Below are 15,401 nucleotides of genomic sequence, written 5' to 3'. Positions count from 1 at the left end.
CCTACACAGAATATTTTGTTCAATCACAGTAAAAAAGACATTGCAGTAAGTCTGCAAGCGAACTGAAGTCTGCTATATCATGAAAGAAGAGTAAGGAGAACTAGAATTACTTAGCCTTAACAAATGAATGCAGAAAGGAGGCACATTGCTTCCATCAGAAAATAGCTACTAATTAACCTAAATCATCTGAATTACAGACGTGAAGTTTCGTAACTACAGAGAAAAGATATTCTGGAACAGACTTCCGAAAACAATCACAAGGGTCAGCAAACAACCAACCCTCCTGGATTTAGGATTGCAGCCTGCCAGACTTTGCGATAAAAACCCTACAAGATGGTTGAACCCAAAGCAAGAGACTGGGCTGTCAGCTGTAACAGATGCGGTCCGGGGTCCTGTGTCCTGTGTTGCAGGCCTAATTCATCACACAAACATGATTTTTTCATGATCTCCCCTTAACTACATCTCAGAAAAACTATTAAAACCCCTCATTTACTACATTAAATTCCACTGCAGCTTTTATGGTTAAATATCTGGATATTTATATAAAAATAGTACTTCCCAGCTTAATTAGGTCTTTGCCAAACTACATGCTTTTAGCTCTTAAAAGTTTTCTTCACAGTCATTTGTCAACCTCAAATCACTTTTGTTGCTTTCTCTGGTTTTACGCATCACTCACATCCCTGCAATTAGCAGTAATGAAGTCATTAAATCCAACCACAACAAAACATTTTGGGAGTCCCCAGCTCCGGCTCTTCTGAAGGAATCCATGAACGGTGTGTTTCAGGTTATGCCTTCAATAATGCAAACCCAGCATTTTTTTCTAGGGTATTCGGAAAAGCAGAAGTTATTTCTCCAGTTCTTGACATTCTTCACCACTGTGTAATTCCCTTTTTTGGACTGGTAGAAGAATCACTATATACCTTTTATATTTATACTAATTTTCCATCAACTTCAACAACATACGATTACAGATGATTAACACCAGGTAGCTTGGTACAGTTACAGAAAAGATTTTACACAAAATTAAGACTTTTCACCTTTAAAATTAATCAAAGCAAACTTTCCAAGTTTCATAGCTACCGTAACAGAGGAACAAATTTATCACAAACAAAAGATCCCATGGTTCCCAGGACTTGCATTTGGAATTAAAACATGGGCTCAGAATAGGCTAGGATGCTGCTCAGCACAAACAGGTTGCCCTCAGGTGATTTGTAAGCTGAGACCATCAGGTAACATTCTGTTAAGGCATCAAACATAACGGAGGTCTGAGGTATGTCTTCATTTGATGGATGCTGCTGAAACTTGGTGGATACTTGGAGTGATCACCTCCAGTTATGAAGAACAACACAGGAGAAAGCACTTAGGATGCTTGTTTAAAGACACTTGTAAAATTTACTACAAGGTAGATGATGATAGGTGCCATCATGAGCCAACAAAAGTGAGAAGCTGATAATTCAAGTAAGCTGGTAATACCAGGAAAAAGCTGACAGGTAGGGTAAGGATTGCTATGAGAGAATTATGAAGTGTAGAGGCTAATTAACATCACTGAAGAAGGGGAACCAACAGAGGTATGGACAAAAGGAAAGGCATGGTTCAAGTGATGGAAGACAAAATTTGCAGTCACATTCAGGACAGATATGAGCAACGTAAGTCTGCATTTATCATGATCAGGTAAAAGGATACTCAAAAAACTGTGTGTAAGATGAGCACAGTACAGGCACCACCGCCACTGTGTAGATGGAAAATGTTGAATACCAATATTGTCCACAGAGTGAGAAAGCAGATTACTGACAAAGGTTCATAATGTGTTTGGGAAAGAAGAGAGAGAGAACAAACATAATTAAAACCCTGGATAATATGACAAGCACTCAAATATGAGCAAATGCCACAAGACAGCTTGAGATTTTTGTTTGGACAGATGAAGACAGACTTCGAGAGAACCCATTTGTCACCAGCAATATATAGTAAACATCTTGACAGAAAAAACAGACTGGGATACCCAGAACAATATTAGAACATCAGAACAGAGTTGAAACTTGCTTAACCAATCTCCAGTCAAACGCAGTTTATTCCAATATTACTGTATTTTATCAAACTATTACAAGTCAACATGGAGGTTTTTAAGTTGCAAAATTATTTATGTAATATTTTATGTATGCCTAATGCTCTACAAAGTAATAAATCACCAGCACTGCATACTTTGTATTCGCCCATTGACTGCAACTACCTGATTGCCTTTGAAGAGGATAATCAAGTTTAGAAGTGCTTAGGAATACCTGCCACGCTTTTTTTCCTCACCTGTAATCCTTTGTACGCTAGTGCTCTTCTATAAAAAGCTTTAATATTAGAATCTTCTATCTGAAGAACATGATCACAATCCTGCTTAGCCTCTTCATATTTATTGAGTTTCAAGTAACAGAGAGCTCTAACACAGAAAAACAGAATACACTGCAATATAAGTAAATTCTACAGTGCTGTAGTCCCAACAGTATCTGACTCATAAATGTTAACTACAATACTTCACACAATTCAGTCTCAATGCGGTATTTTTCAAAGTACATCAAACCCATTAAGCATTATTAACATCACTGTATGGATTTAGAGAGGGCCAATTCCTGTAATAAAAGTCAAAACTCAAGTATGACTAATGCTTGAAGTTGGGCAGATATGTAAGTATTTTAAAAGCAGAGCCTATGTTAATGTAATACAATAGTACAGTAATTGATATAGTATAGATTTTATACAGCCATTCTGGGTAAAAAGTGCACCAGATTAAATAAGCAGTTCTGCTTTCTGCACCTAATTATTACTTGGAAGTCTGGAAGTCTCCTGTTCAAGTACTGGCCTAATCAAATCCTTCTTAGTTTGTGAAAGCTGATAAGATTACAGCATAAAGAATTATGCTGCAGAATTAGGCCAACCTTTAAAATAATGCTGTTGTATGACCACCTTCTTACTTTTATTTTCTTAAAATGTACATCTTCTCTGAATTACTGCTCTTCATATTTGAGAAACTGCTACCACACATTAGTTTTTAATTAAAATGATACCAGTATTCTTAAAAACTGCTGCAAAATGCTATGCTAATTTTAACTTTTACCATTGATTACTCTATTTGTATAAAGATTTTCAGATCTACATCAGTGACATCAATACTTGCTCCCCTTGGAAAATAATGCAGTTTAACAAAAAATCAATTTTGCTATTAAAAACACTCATCAAGTGGGAAAAAAAAATCCTTTTCTAACAACAGTGACTAAAGGGATGGAAAAGATCTATTTGCAGTGAGAAAATATAACTACTGTTATCCCACAAAGTGGGGTTCGATTTTGAATCTTTACCTGTTGGTGTAGATCGCACATTCCTTGGTATTTAACTTCATGCATTCACTGTATTTATTTACAGCTTCTTCATATTTACCCTTTCTTACAAAATCATTCCCTTCGTTTTTCAATGTCTTGAACTTCTCCTCAGCTTTCTCACCTATGTTACAGAGGATCACAGTGTTACATAAGGTCAGCTCATTAAGGGTAGCTGAATAATCTGCCCAGACTAAGAATAAATGCCTGGCCACTGCAGTATCTTTACCAGTCTGCACATTGCTGTGTCCGTCCCAGATCTCCCTGCTGCTCTAAGAAAGGCACAAGCTCCCGTATCCACATCTGGCACAACACACACTTCTATTTAGCTGAAAGTAATGGGAATGCCCCTTCTGTGTGGCAGAGAGGGACTATACATCTGCACTGAGATACCAGTGTTATTTACAATGGTGGAGATTCAATCAGCAGCATCAAATGCCTTCTAGATCTCCACCGTCACACCAAGGTGGCCATAATTTAATCTAATATTCTTTCTGCAAGCAACTATCTATAACAATTAGTATGCTAAACAGACAATGACAACCACCGTATCAGTGGGGGTTAGTGATATATCAGTAATAATCTGCTAACAACTATTTATAAAACACACTTCAAGGAACCTGAAAACACCTAACTATACTTTTTTTTAATTAATACTGTTTTCTTCCACAATTGCCTTTCCTTCTAAACTCCACATCATTTGTTGCATATGCTTCTGGGTTGGACTACAATTTTTTGCTCTGCTTTCAGTGGAAATCTTGACTGTATTTTCATGGTTCTGTTGTGAACAAACGATAATTAGCAACATAGCCCAAAGCCAATCATAATGGAAAAATCTAATTTTTGTACCTTGCTAAAGAATGAGAGCCCCTTGCCAAGCTTCAGGTTTTAAACACTGTATTCTAACCAGATGATTTTAACTAATAATTAAACTCGTTAAGTTCTTTTACAAGAGCATCGCAGCCTCCTATGCCACAAAACTACACATGGACTTGGGGAAAACACCAAGTAACGACATGAAACCAGAACAGATTTACGCAAGAAACACAACTGAATTCTAATTCGAGTTGTAAGACACAAAAACCAGCAGACAACTGTTGGGTTCACAACGGACTGAACATTACTGCTGGGACGCTTCTGGCACCAGCCGTCACTGTCAGGTCCCACGGAATTAGTGCAGGCCCAAGAAGGCAACCACAACCTTAAGAGTCAGCCTTCAGTGGAAAAAATTGTTATGTATTCTTCATTTAATATTTCAAAAAGCCAAAGCTTAACCAAAACCCACTCTATTGGAAATAGATTGAGATGTGTGACAGAGCACATTTCATGAAGACAGCGATGGTCAGTTTCGTGAACTTTCATAAGAAGCTAAACATGATCACTGGTGTTCTCAGGAGCTGCTTATCTGTACTTTTCACTATGATGATCTTCAAATTGTCTTTCTTAACAAAGTTACACAAGGCTGTACAGAACCAAATTTACTACTTAAAATGTTCAAACAGGTTGGTTGTACATTGAAATAAAAATCCAACAGGTTGTAATCTTTAATAACAGAAAAACCCCAGAGTACGATCAGTACAACAAAAACCACTTTTCAAGTAAAGCATTTATGTTTAATAGCATCAATTGTGCAAGATACCAGTTTTCTACTTATATTTAAGCAAACCAAAAGTTAAACCCAATTGCTGCCCAGTCCTTAAGAGTTTAATCAGTAATAACATGTACTTACACAACTGTAATGAAAATAATTGTCACTGGACATTTTAAAAAGTAAAGTAAAAATTTTATCAATTTAATTGAGCTTAAATAATATATCAACATGCCTCATGCTTCTCAAACAAAAAACTATTTTCTGTAGCATTACTGAAGTTTAATATGCACTGCTATGAAAACTGTACATAAACCACACTATTACATGTTTCCAGAACAATGTCTTATTCTTAAGAAAAATGTCCAGTTCTCATACACACACGTATTTGCAAGCTGATTGTTGGTTTACATCAGGTACAAATAAATTCAATGCTACCTGAAAGATCATTTTAAAGTCATTAAATCTATAGTGCCCAGAAATGCAGATCATTTGAAGACATGCATTACTGCAGTAATGCTTTATGGACAGACAGCCCTATCACTGCTACATATTTGACCAGCACCCCAGTTATGCATTGCAGCTTTCCTTGTGTTAATCAAGGGGAAAGTATCTTCAGCACTACTTTTCTTTATATTGAAATAAACTCAAAGGGGAATCAATAAATAATTAAGCTAAAAAATCATACAGACAAGACCTTTGCAAAAAAGAATGTTTAATGTCAATAAAAACTGGATCAGAAAGGTTCCTTCACCTGATTTACTGAAGGAGAAAAATGGAATCTGCAATAAAGGGAAAAAAATCAGGAGCAAGAAAGTGTCCTAAAGGAGTTAAGCACTCAGTGCTTATATGTAAGCAAGTCCAGAAGTAACATCTTTGGAAGGTGCCTGTTAAATTGCCACTGTCAAAGTCAGAATTTATGGTAAAAAAAATAAATAAAATCAAGTGTTCTTCTATAGCCTATTTCACTATTGGCCACCCACAAATCTAACCTTTCTATTCTGAAAAGCTGAGTAATGCTTTCATGAACAATTAAATGACAGCTACAGATTAAGCAGCTGATTCTACTACTGAGGGTGGGTGTTTGTTTGGGTGGTGGGTTGCTTTTTTAAAAACCTGTGTTCTAACTGTAGTAAGATGTCAGAGAATCTGCTGATACTTGTGATAGGACTCAATACATTGCTGATGAGTATTTCTGCTGTGTTTTCTTCTTATATGACTCCAGAAACGACATGCTGCAAACCACATCATTTGGCTTAAAACCCCCCCCCAACGATCGCATCATCTAACTTGGCTTTGTGCACAAAGGTCTCTGATAAATATTTTCTAAAGCAATTTCTTAGACATTATTAAATTGCATTCCATTTTTCAATTAAAATTATTTTACTTTTGGTATATATATATTTGCATTAGCTATACATACAATTCATCTGCAACTGTTCTTCTCTGTTGGTATCTGTAGTACTTCTGGGCTTATTCTCTTCGTTTCCTCCATCCCACCTGTGTAGTTGAGCAGCAACTGGGACAACTGGAATTGGTGGCAGTTTCTCTCTCCAACTGGGACCATCCTGGTCTATTAAAGTCTTTGTTATTCTGAAAGAGAAAAACCCCACCTACATGACGTCTCATATATTTAACTCACACTGTAATAACTTACAGCCAAATTAAATAATGCAATGTTCGTTTTTCAAAAAACAACTGAGCCATTATCGTTAAAAATACTGCCATAGCAGTCACTTTTCACTTATTTAAGATTTAGACTTTTTCCACTTTTTAGAGTATTTATGCTGGCATTTAGAAGAAGCTGACCTCAGCATGATCTGTAAAAATTTAAGCAAATGACTGATTTTGCAACTAATCTCTAAATCCTGCCTACCACGTGCAATAAAGAAATAGGAAAAAAAAAAGTACTTATTTTGTTTACTTTTCTCAGCTATTCATAGGTGTTACTCATAACAAGTGTAGATTATAATATCCTCAAAGTGCGGTACCTAAATGTGCCAATGTCAAATGAAACCTCTTACACGACAATTCTCCAAATGACCAATGCAGGTCACAAAGCAGGTATTAAGTTTTATTTTATAGAACAGTCAGAAATCCACCAATCATTATTTATCCCCACTTAAAAATGCAAAGAAAATATATAAAAACTGTTTTGGCTCTCTCAAACCAACACATACATCTTTATATAGGTCAACTATTTCCATACATGGGAAGTTCAATCCAAAATCCGTTCAAGTGGGAGTTTCCCATTCCTGTGATACATTTTGGAGAAAGACCTAAGTAAACACAAAGAGTAAAGCTATGCAAAACTTCATGGTTACATTGCAATTTTTGTAGTGTTCCTTAAGAAAAAAAACCCAAACAAATATTAATCAATCATGAGAATAAGAAGAGTAGTGAGATGAACGTCTTCTAATCTCAAAATGATCATAAGAGTCAAGTTCAACTGGTGATAAGTCTAAATCTACTTTATCAAAGCAAATTTCTGAATTGAGTAGCAAGGCACGTCACATTGATACTACAGCAAATAAACCTGAAATTCGTATATGAGTTGCATTTCCACCTAACACACATATAAAAAGCATACTACACGAATACACAGTAAAAAAATGAAGAACCTTGAATGTGGTATGAAGAATGAGACAGAATGGGCATAAATCACTCAAGGTTTTTTTTTTGCTTAGTTTTGTTCTTGTTATATTTGTGTAACAGGTATAAAACAAACAAACAAAAGCCTTGGTATTATACTATTACAACAGAGTCAGAACACTCAGATTTTTTTCCCCATTAGGATCTGATAGAAAAAACAAAACAAGAAGTAGCACCTGTTCTGATCTTCTTCAGTATAAAACAGAAATTACCAAAATACTTTAAAAATTATATAGACTAAAAAGGCTGTTTGTAGACCCATTTTCTCCATTTATCACAATGGGCTTAAAAGTCAGAGAAAAAACCTGATCTAATACATCAAAATCAACAGAAAGAATCCTACAGCCTTTGATGATCAATTGACTTTTTGTTATACAATAATCTAAGCATAATCCGTGTGCCATGGTTAGTTTAAAAAGCACAGGTATCTCATGAAAAAGCTGGGACAAATACAGTCCTTCCCCACCACCACACTCTAACGTGACCCAACAATCCTGCAGTTTTGGAATTTATCACAAATTTATTTGTACAGAACAATATTCATATGGGACTTTGTAATACAAGCTGCCAAGCTATCTAATGCAATTTTGCTAACCAAAATTAAAGGAGTTGAGACAACTGGAACGAAACTTCAATTTAGTAAATGGAAATGCATCAATTTACTGCTCCACATTAGAGCTTCTGTATTTCTAACAGTGAAAAGCAAATAATAAAACACTCACTCAAGAGGAAATTAAAATACACAAAGTAGGAAATTTATGGATGTTCACAAAGCTAGGAAAATGCCACTAATTAAAAGTGTGCTTGAAATGTGTTTTCCTGTGACTTGGCACACACCCTTAAAAGAGACAGTCCTTCCAATTTATCTAAAAATCACCTCAGGGTAACCAATAAAAGACACAATTCAACATCATCAAATCAACATGATAAACACTCAGATAACTTATTATACTTGTTTTCAGTTGACCTTTCATAAAAATATGCACTTCCATTCTGAATTATTTCCTTTTGATTGCAAAATGATTACATAAAGGCTTTATATTATCATGTAAAGGTTTTATGTTAAAAATTCTACTTGTCTTTTACATGAGAACTATTAAGAGATATCAGATTGAACATCCACTCAACTCTAAGATTTTTGGAAAGCCTGCTTAGTTAGGTAAGTACAGAAAGACAAGACTCAACGTGATTTATCAAACCCCCTCTCAGACACAAATAGGACGATGAGTTTTTCCTGTCAGCTTCCTACAGCATCACCATCCAATTTGTTGCAGGAACTTAAAAACAAATAAATCCTCCAATAAAAGCAGTTTATTAAGACCTGATATTCTTAATATTAAAAAAAAAACTTAAAAATTACATTTTGGGGTTATCCCTTTAAGTTAAAAGGCAATAAAGGAACTATCATTTTTTGTTAAAATTTATTTATAAAAAGCTCTGTTACTTTGGAAATGAAAATTAATACTTTGGTAAACAATTTCAGGCTAATTCATAAATGATAAGATATTTAAAAAATAAATTATAGTGAAGTTCGACTACATGGGAGGTCTATGCTTTAGAAACTAAGAATTTGCAAGCAAAAATGAATTACCAGCAGAAGAGAAGGAAGAAGCAGCTGAAATAAGGTGATGGGTTGCCAGGGAGGAAAGAGTAATGAGCAGTGAAGCTAAAAACATAAGAAAGGCCTAGAGAGGAGAAAAGGAAAAGTGTTAAGGGGAAAAAAGGAAGTAAGCTTATTACTAAGCAAGTTAAAAGTCAAAGAGAAGTATGAAAATAGTATCTGCAGATAAAATAAGCCAAGAAGATAAAAAAAAGTGTAAGAATCTCACAGATACCAGGACGAGCAGCTATCTCACTAAACCAAGTACTCTATTATCAGTATAGATACAGGAGATGAGTAATAATTTGTTGTGTTATCAAAAATAAGATTTCTAAGAGGAGATGATAAAAGTGTCATGATCCCCTATGGCCGCTTCTGGTCAAATAAGCAGAATTTAAAGAGACTATGGACTTTTTAATGAAGTAATAATTTAAGCGTGTAAGGTCTTGTCTTAAAAAGGCAAAAAAGGTACTAGATTCTACTGTTAAAAGTTGCCTGCACGTGGGTTTCAGCTCAATGATTAATGGCTGCTCTGCTTTCACAAATACTTTTTTTGCCCATTAAAAGAAAAAGAAAAGGAAATAGAAAATCCTATTATTCACACACTGAAGTACTTACTATATGTTAATGAGAACAGAGTCACAATAGTGTGTATACACTGATTTTACACTATTCAAATATAATTACAGAAATTGAAACATGTCTCTTGACAGCAAGAATTAGTGTTGGAAGTATTAACATTTAATTTAAAAATAATATTCAATTATATTTTTTACACCTCTAAGCTTTGTAGCCAACCACTGTATCGAGCTACTTCAGTGTTTACACAACTGCAGTGTACTGAAGGATTCATACTTAACGTAAATCTCTCAACTGCCACAGGAAGAGTGCTAATACAAAAAGGAAACAGAGATGTCAGAGAAAAGGTACGGACCTTAAAGTATTACTTTAGATTGTATCAAATCCAAGTTAGGAAAGAAAACAAGTTGAAGCACAAGTAAAAAAAGCCTTTAAAATATTGTATTTTTAAAACAGAAAGGGACCTACTGCTGGCAGAGGAAAACTGTGAAGGAAAACAACTAAATGAAACAGGCAGTCCTCTAGTTACAACGTGCTAGTTGTGACAAGCCTGCCTCTGAGGAATACAGAACAGAGGAAGCACAACAAACAAACAAAACTGAATCCTATTTTTCTCTTTGGACTGATAGGAGTAGGAAATTTGTAAGTGCACTTACCTATTAGCACTATCGTTGGCTGCTTGGATGCTGCTGTCTATTTGTAGGACTGTTTTATAATCAATGTATGCCTGTCGATACCGCTCCATAGACTCATTTGCCATTGCTCGTCGTAGAAGAGGCTTAAGGGAAAATGGCTGAAGCTCCAGAGCTCTGGAGAAAACAAAAGAAAAAGGCAAGACTGAAACAGAATAACTGAAATAATATTGAAAAACCTATTTTATTACAAGTACAACTATACGTTACACCCAAGGAAAATGGGACCGAGCAGTTTATATTAATACCCTAAATAACATGCAGTTATGAAATTATTAGTGCTTATACTGCAACTTACTCTACTCAAATCCCTGTCTTCCATCTAGGAAACTACTTTCATCACCAAGAAAAGATTAACATAATGGCAGCTGTTTTAAGAGCAGAATCTATTTTTATTTAGTAAGACATGAATATACATCTGCCTTTTTTTGGCTTTTAAGTTTTTGCCTGTCTTTTGTCAGTTAGCTCTTCTAATTGTGTGCCTGGTCAACACAGAGATCAACCCTCAGACACTGTGCAGTCAGAACTCCTTCTATCACCATGTGCTTTTCCAGCAATATGAAGAAGCAGTCCACAAAGGCTTTACTTATTAAAGACTACCTTTTATAGATCAACTCTTATTGCTAAAGAGAAAAAGAGGTAAACTTCGAAATACTGAAATTAAGATGAGTCTAGCCAATTAGATGTCATGGAATCAGCCAGTAATTCAGAGCTGAGAGGTCCCTAGCTCAACCTTCTGCTACAGGTAGGGTTAGCTCTCAGATCAGGCAAGGCTGCTCAGGGCTTTATCCAGTTGGCCTTGAAAACATCTAAAGGAATCTCTGCACAGCATCCTGTTGCAAGGTTGCAGGCAACCTGTTGCAATGCCCCATACCATTCATGGGGAAAATGTTTCTCCTGATCCGCAGTCTGAACCTTATGTGGTTCATTCTTTGCCTGTTGTCTCCTGTCCTCCCATAATGCACTGCCTTAAAGAGCCAGGATCCATCCTCTGGATAATCTCCCCATAGGTACTGGCAGGCTGCTGTCAGGACTCCTGGAAGCCAATCTTCTTCAAGCTGAACACACACAGCTCCCTGGGCTTCTCCTCTCCAGGCAAATGCTCCAGAGCTCACAACCACCTCAATGACACCTCACTGAACTCGCTCCAGTTGATCACTATCTTTCTTGTACTGGGGAAAAACCAACACAGCTATCATAGATATTGTCTAACAAGTGCTGAGTACAAGGGGATAATCACTTCCGTCAATCCACTGCCTGTGATAAGCCCAGGAGGCTGTTGGTCGCCTTTGCTGTAAATTGGCTTTGCACCATTACTCATCCTAAAGCTACACAAAAACTATGAGTTCTAGAAAAAACATTTCCAATTTCCATTTAATGAATTTTTCCAACATCCCATTTCTCTTTTTGCTGCTGAATACATCTAAAAAATACAACAGTGCACAACATCATAGCCCCTACAAAACCTCTGCAAAAATGCTCGACACTGTGTAACTTAGAAGAATATTAATGCAATTTCAGGTTTCTAACACCAAGAATGAAGAAAAAAACAACCATAAATAAATTCAGGGGAAGATGACACTGCTTGAAAAACAGCATCAGTGGGATCAGAAAACTACATTTCCAGGGTAGAATACAGCCAGAGACCAAACCACACCACAGTACTAAATAAATTAACATTAGCGCATGGAAGCCCTATTTCACTCTCTGTAATCAAAGGCACTCCAAATCAGTGTCTTGAGACAAAGAGTGATCCAACAGAGGGTTTTTGATACACTTTTAAGCCCTAAATAGCTAAAAAATAATAAAAGATAAATGTTTGGTACTTATTTTTATATCACAAAGATAAGAACTACACCATTTTTCACTTTGAAATCAAGTAACATATTTGTAGATCATCCTTTATGTTTCGTAGCCTAAAGAAGATTTAATTGACACTGCCTAATTCATGTGTCTTTGTAGTTTTGCAGTTCTGCTTCCCAGTCTCTAAATTATTTGCACCTCTGTTGTATTCACTAAGCATCGTAGGCCCTTGTGTATCCTAAAAATATGCATGACATTAAGGACGCTAACTTTAAGTAGTAAGAAAATAAACTTGCAATTGGTAAGAACACAAAACCCAAACCCTTTGTACTACTGATTTCAGTTGAAGTCTAACATACTTCAAACCTCCTTGACAGAAAAATAAGATGACATACTTAACAGTCATCACATCAGCCAACTGTCTATGCTTCTGCATCTATTTTAACAAAGTATTGTTAACAAGTCAATTTTTTCAGACGACATTTTCAGAAAAAATTTCTGTCAGGTAGAATATCTACACTGAAATATTTAGCTAATACAAAAGAACATGCATATTTTATTTTTAGTTTGTTTTTTGTTTTTTTTTTTAACAGTTAAGTTGTGCTGTAAAAAACCCCAAGTGATAAATAAGATTTCTAACCGTTTTCAGATCCCACTTTTACTGTAAGCCTCAGATTTACTAACCCTATCTGTGAAAATATAATAAAAGACATCTAGAAATACAGTAATAATTTATTGGAAGGCGGTGTTCGGAAGTTATTGAAGTTGTCTGATCTTCTCTAACTCCTGTATCATTAAAAGCCACAATAAACAAAAATAATTATAGCTCAATTCCTGAGCAGCTGTAATTACTGTTTATAACTATGCCAAGTATATATTTAAAAAACCAAACCAAACAGCAAAACAAACACAGAGAACACACATATACACCATACATATGCTTGAAAGCAATTTCCAGCATTGTGATAAGCACCTGGCTTAACAAAGCTTTTACATATAGGTTACTGCAGAGCATCACTGAAGTAAGCCTGCTTTTATATTAAAAAATTTAACCGTCCTATGCATTTCTCCATATACGAGAAGTCTAATAACTTCCCTGACCCATGAGGACAGTAAGTTAAAAGTCCCTCCTTCCCTAGGTTCCACAATTGTTTACTAACTGACAAGTTATCTGTCTTGTAGACAGGGAATCAGACTTCATTAGAGATTGTTCTAAGTCAAACTGCAATAACAACGTATCAGTTAAAATGTTTAATCATCATCAGGAATGTTGTTGCTCTACATGAGAGGTTGCAATTTACCTGTTACAGTCCTGAACGCAGTCACTGCAGTTGCCTTCTTTGAGGTAACATGCTGCTCTGTTCGAGTACAAGATACTTAAATCATCTGGACTTTGTTCTCCTAAAAGAAGTTACAATTAAAAGCAAAGACCATTACTAAAATGACATTCAAGAATTAAAGACTTGCATACTGTAAGTTGCACTGCAGTGATGCAGTTTGCTGACAATGCAAAGCTGTAAGAAACATCCCTTTAACATATCACCTAGAATATGTAATTATTCAAACGCATAAAGAAATGCAAACAGCTCTGCCCCAAGGAAGTTAAAATATTATTGATTTCATCTTCCTATATTTTGTGTCACATGAATTACTGAAATTACAAAGAATTTACTGCATAGGAAGAGCTGCCAAAAATCCAGGGATAGGCTAGGTTAGTTCATTTGTAGATCCTTTAAATAATCTAAACAGCAGTCCTAGATTTATGTTTAAGGTATCACACTCACCTAGACCGATGACATACTCAATTGCCTCCGAGTATTTGAGCACAGCTTCTCCAAACTGTCCACTCTTAAACAACTCGTTTCCTTCACTTTTTAGTTTTGCTGCAATAGGAGGAAGTGAAGTAGAACTGCCACCAGCAACCGGCTGAGACCCTGCTCCCTGGGATCTGCAGATCTTCTCAGCTTCAGGGCTTTCAGTCTTTCGGTCACTGTGTAAATAGCCATTAACTTCACCTTCATGGTCTGATAAACGCTTTTGTGTTTTTTTCTCCGATGTGCCTTTTTTTAATCCGCACTCGGTGGATTCTCTCTGCTTCTGTGCGTCTCTGTCCTCCCCCTTACCGCCACCTCCTTTGCTATGAAACTTTTTCTGCGCATTCCCCATCGCCTCCTCCTCCGCAGCTGCCTCTCCCCGCACTGGCACGCCGGCTTCTACGAGGAAGTTAAGGAGCGAGTTAGAGCTTGCATCATCGGAAGAAACTATCGTCCTGGTAAAGGAGGGGTGGACAAACAGGGGACCGCATCCTTGAGGCATCCTCATGTTACAAAGATTTATTTGCCTCCGAAAGCACTTCCAAGAACACAGAAAATGTCCTGCTCTCACATAACCTGCAGTTATTACCGAGAACGTGTTACTGGAAAATCTCACTTCTCCTTGCCGGGCACAGTGTGAACCCCTGTGCTGTAATGTCAGAATGGTACGGAGCTCACCTTGACATTAACTCTTTAAAAACTGGCTATTACAAATACCGATACTTTTATTTTCCACGATCAAATCAAAATGCTTGCATTTTAAATTAGACAAAAAAGCTAACAAACCAGTAACGTTGCACAGTTCAAAACTCTCCTCAAATACAATAGAAGGGATAAAAGCATATAAACAATTCTTTAAAAGTTTTTATTTAAACATAATGATAAAAAGCCTTTATAGAGAGTTCAGATAATTCAGTTTTCACTACTATTATTAATTAGAGGAAAAAAATAAGACAATAAGGGTATCAGGTACTGACATATATAATTTCCTTATTCACCCGAGCTCGTAACAGATTGCCACCACGGTATTCACATACAGATTTCAGCAGAAAGCCTGACTCTTGATCCTACCGGTCACACAAAGGCCACTCTGTGCTTTGGTACTATTAATTAATTATTTCACCTCCCCTTTATTTGATGTGCTCATCTGTCCAACAGATTTTTTTCATGCACTTATATATTGAGTGATACCTCCAACTGACGCAAACTAAACTTCTGAAGTTGATTGAACATGGATGAACTCCAGGTTGTTCCAAACTATAGAAATGATTTTTTTTTTCATGCACAAAATGTTACTGAAATAAAACTGAACAG

General features: G+C 36.1%; 1 protein-coding gene across 1 annotated transcript in view; it reads right to left on the bottom strand.

Annotated features, from left to right (window-relative positions):
- The window catches only part of SPAG1 (sperm associated antigen 1), a 42,660-nt gene that overhangs the window by 7,195 nt on the left and 20,064 nt on the right, over positions 1 to 15,401 (bottom strand). Inside the window, exons 10-15 of the mRNA XM_010189010.1 lie at positions 14,058 to 14,663; positions 13,575 to 13,674; positions 10,435 to 10,587; positions 6,371 to 6,540; positions 3,342 to 3,474; positions 2,299 to 2,425 (exon numbers count right to left, since the gene is read on the bottom strand). Of these exons, the coding sequence (XP_010187312.1) occupies positions 2,299 to 2,425; positions 3,342 to 3,474; positions 6,371 to 6,540; positions 10,435 to 10,587; positions 13,575 to 13,674; positions 14,058 to 14,663 (1,289 nt within the window). The remainder of the gene's footprint in view (positions 1 to 2,298; positions 2,426 to 3,341; positions 3,475 to 6,370; positions 6,541 to 10,434; positions 10,588 to 13,574; positions 13,675 to 14,057; positions 14,664 to 15,401) is intronic.

This window comes from Mesitornis unicolor, unplaced genomic scaffold (genome assembly GCF_000695765.1).
Source record: "Mesitornis unicolor isolate BGI_N332 unplaced genomic scaffold, ASM69576v1 scaffold24057, whole genome shotgun sequence".
In the NCBI taxonomy this organism is placed as follows: domain Eukaryota; kingdom Metazoa; phylum Chordata; class Aves; order Mesitornithiformes; family Mesitornithidae; genus Mesitornis; species Mesitornis unicolor.
The sequence above is the reverse complement of the archived record's forward strand: the minus strand, read 5'-3'. Positions and strand labels throughout refer to the sequence as shown.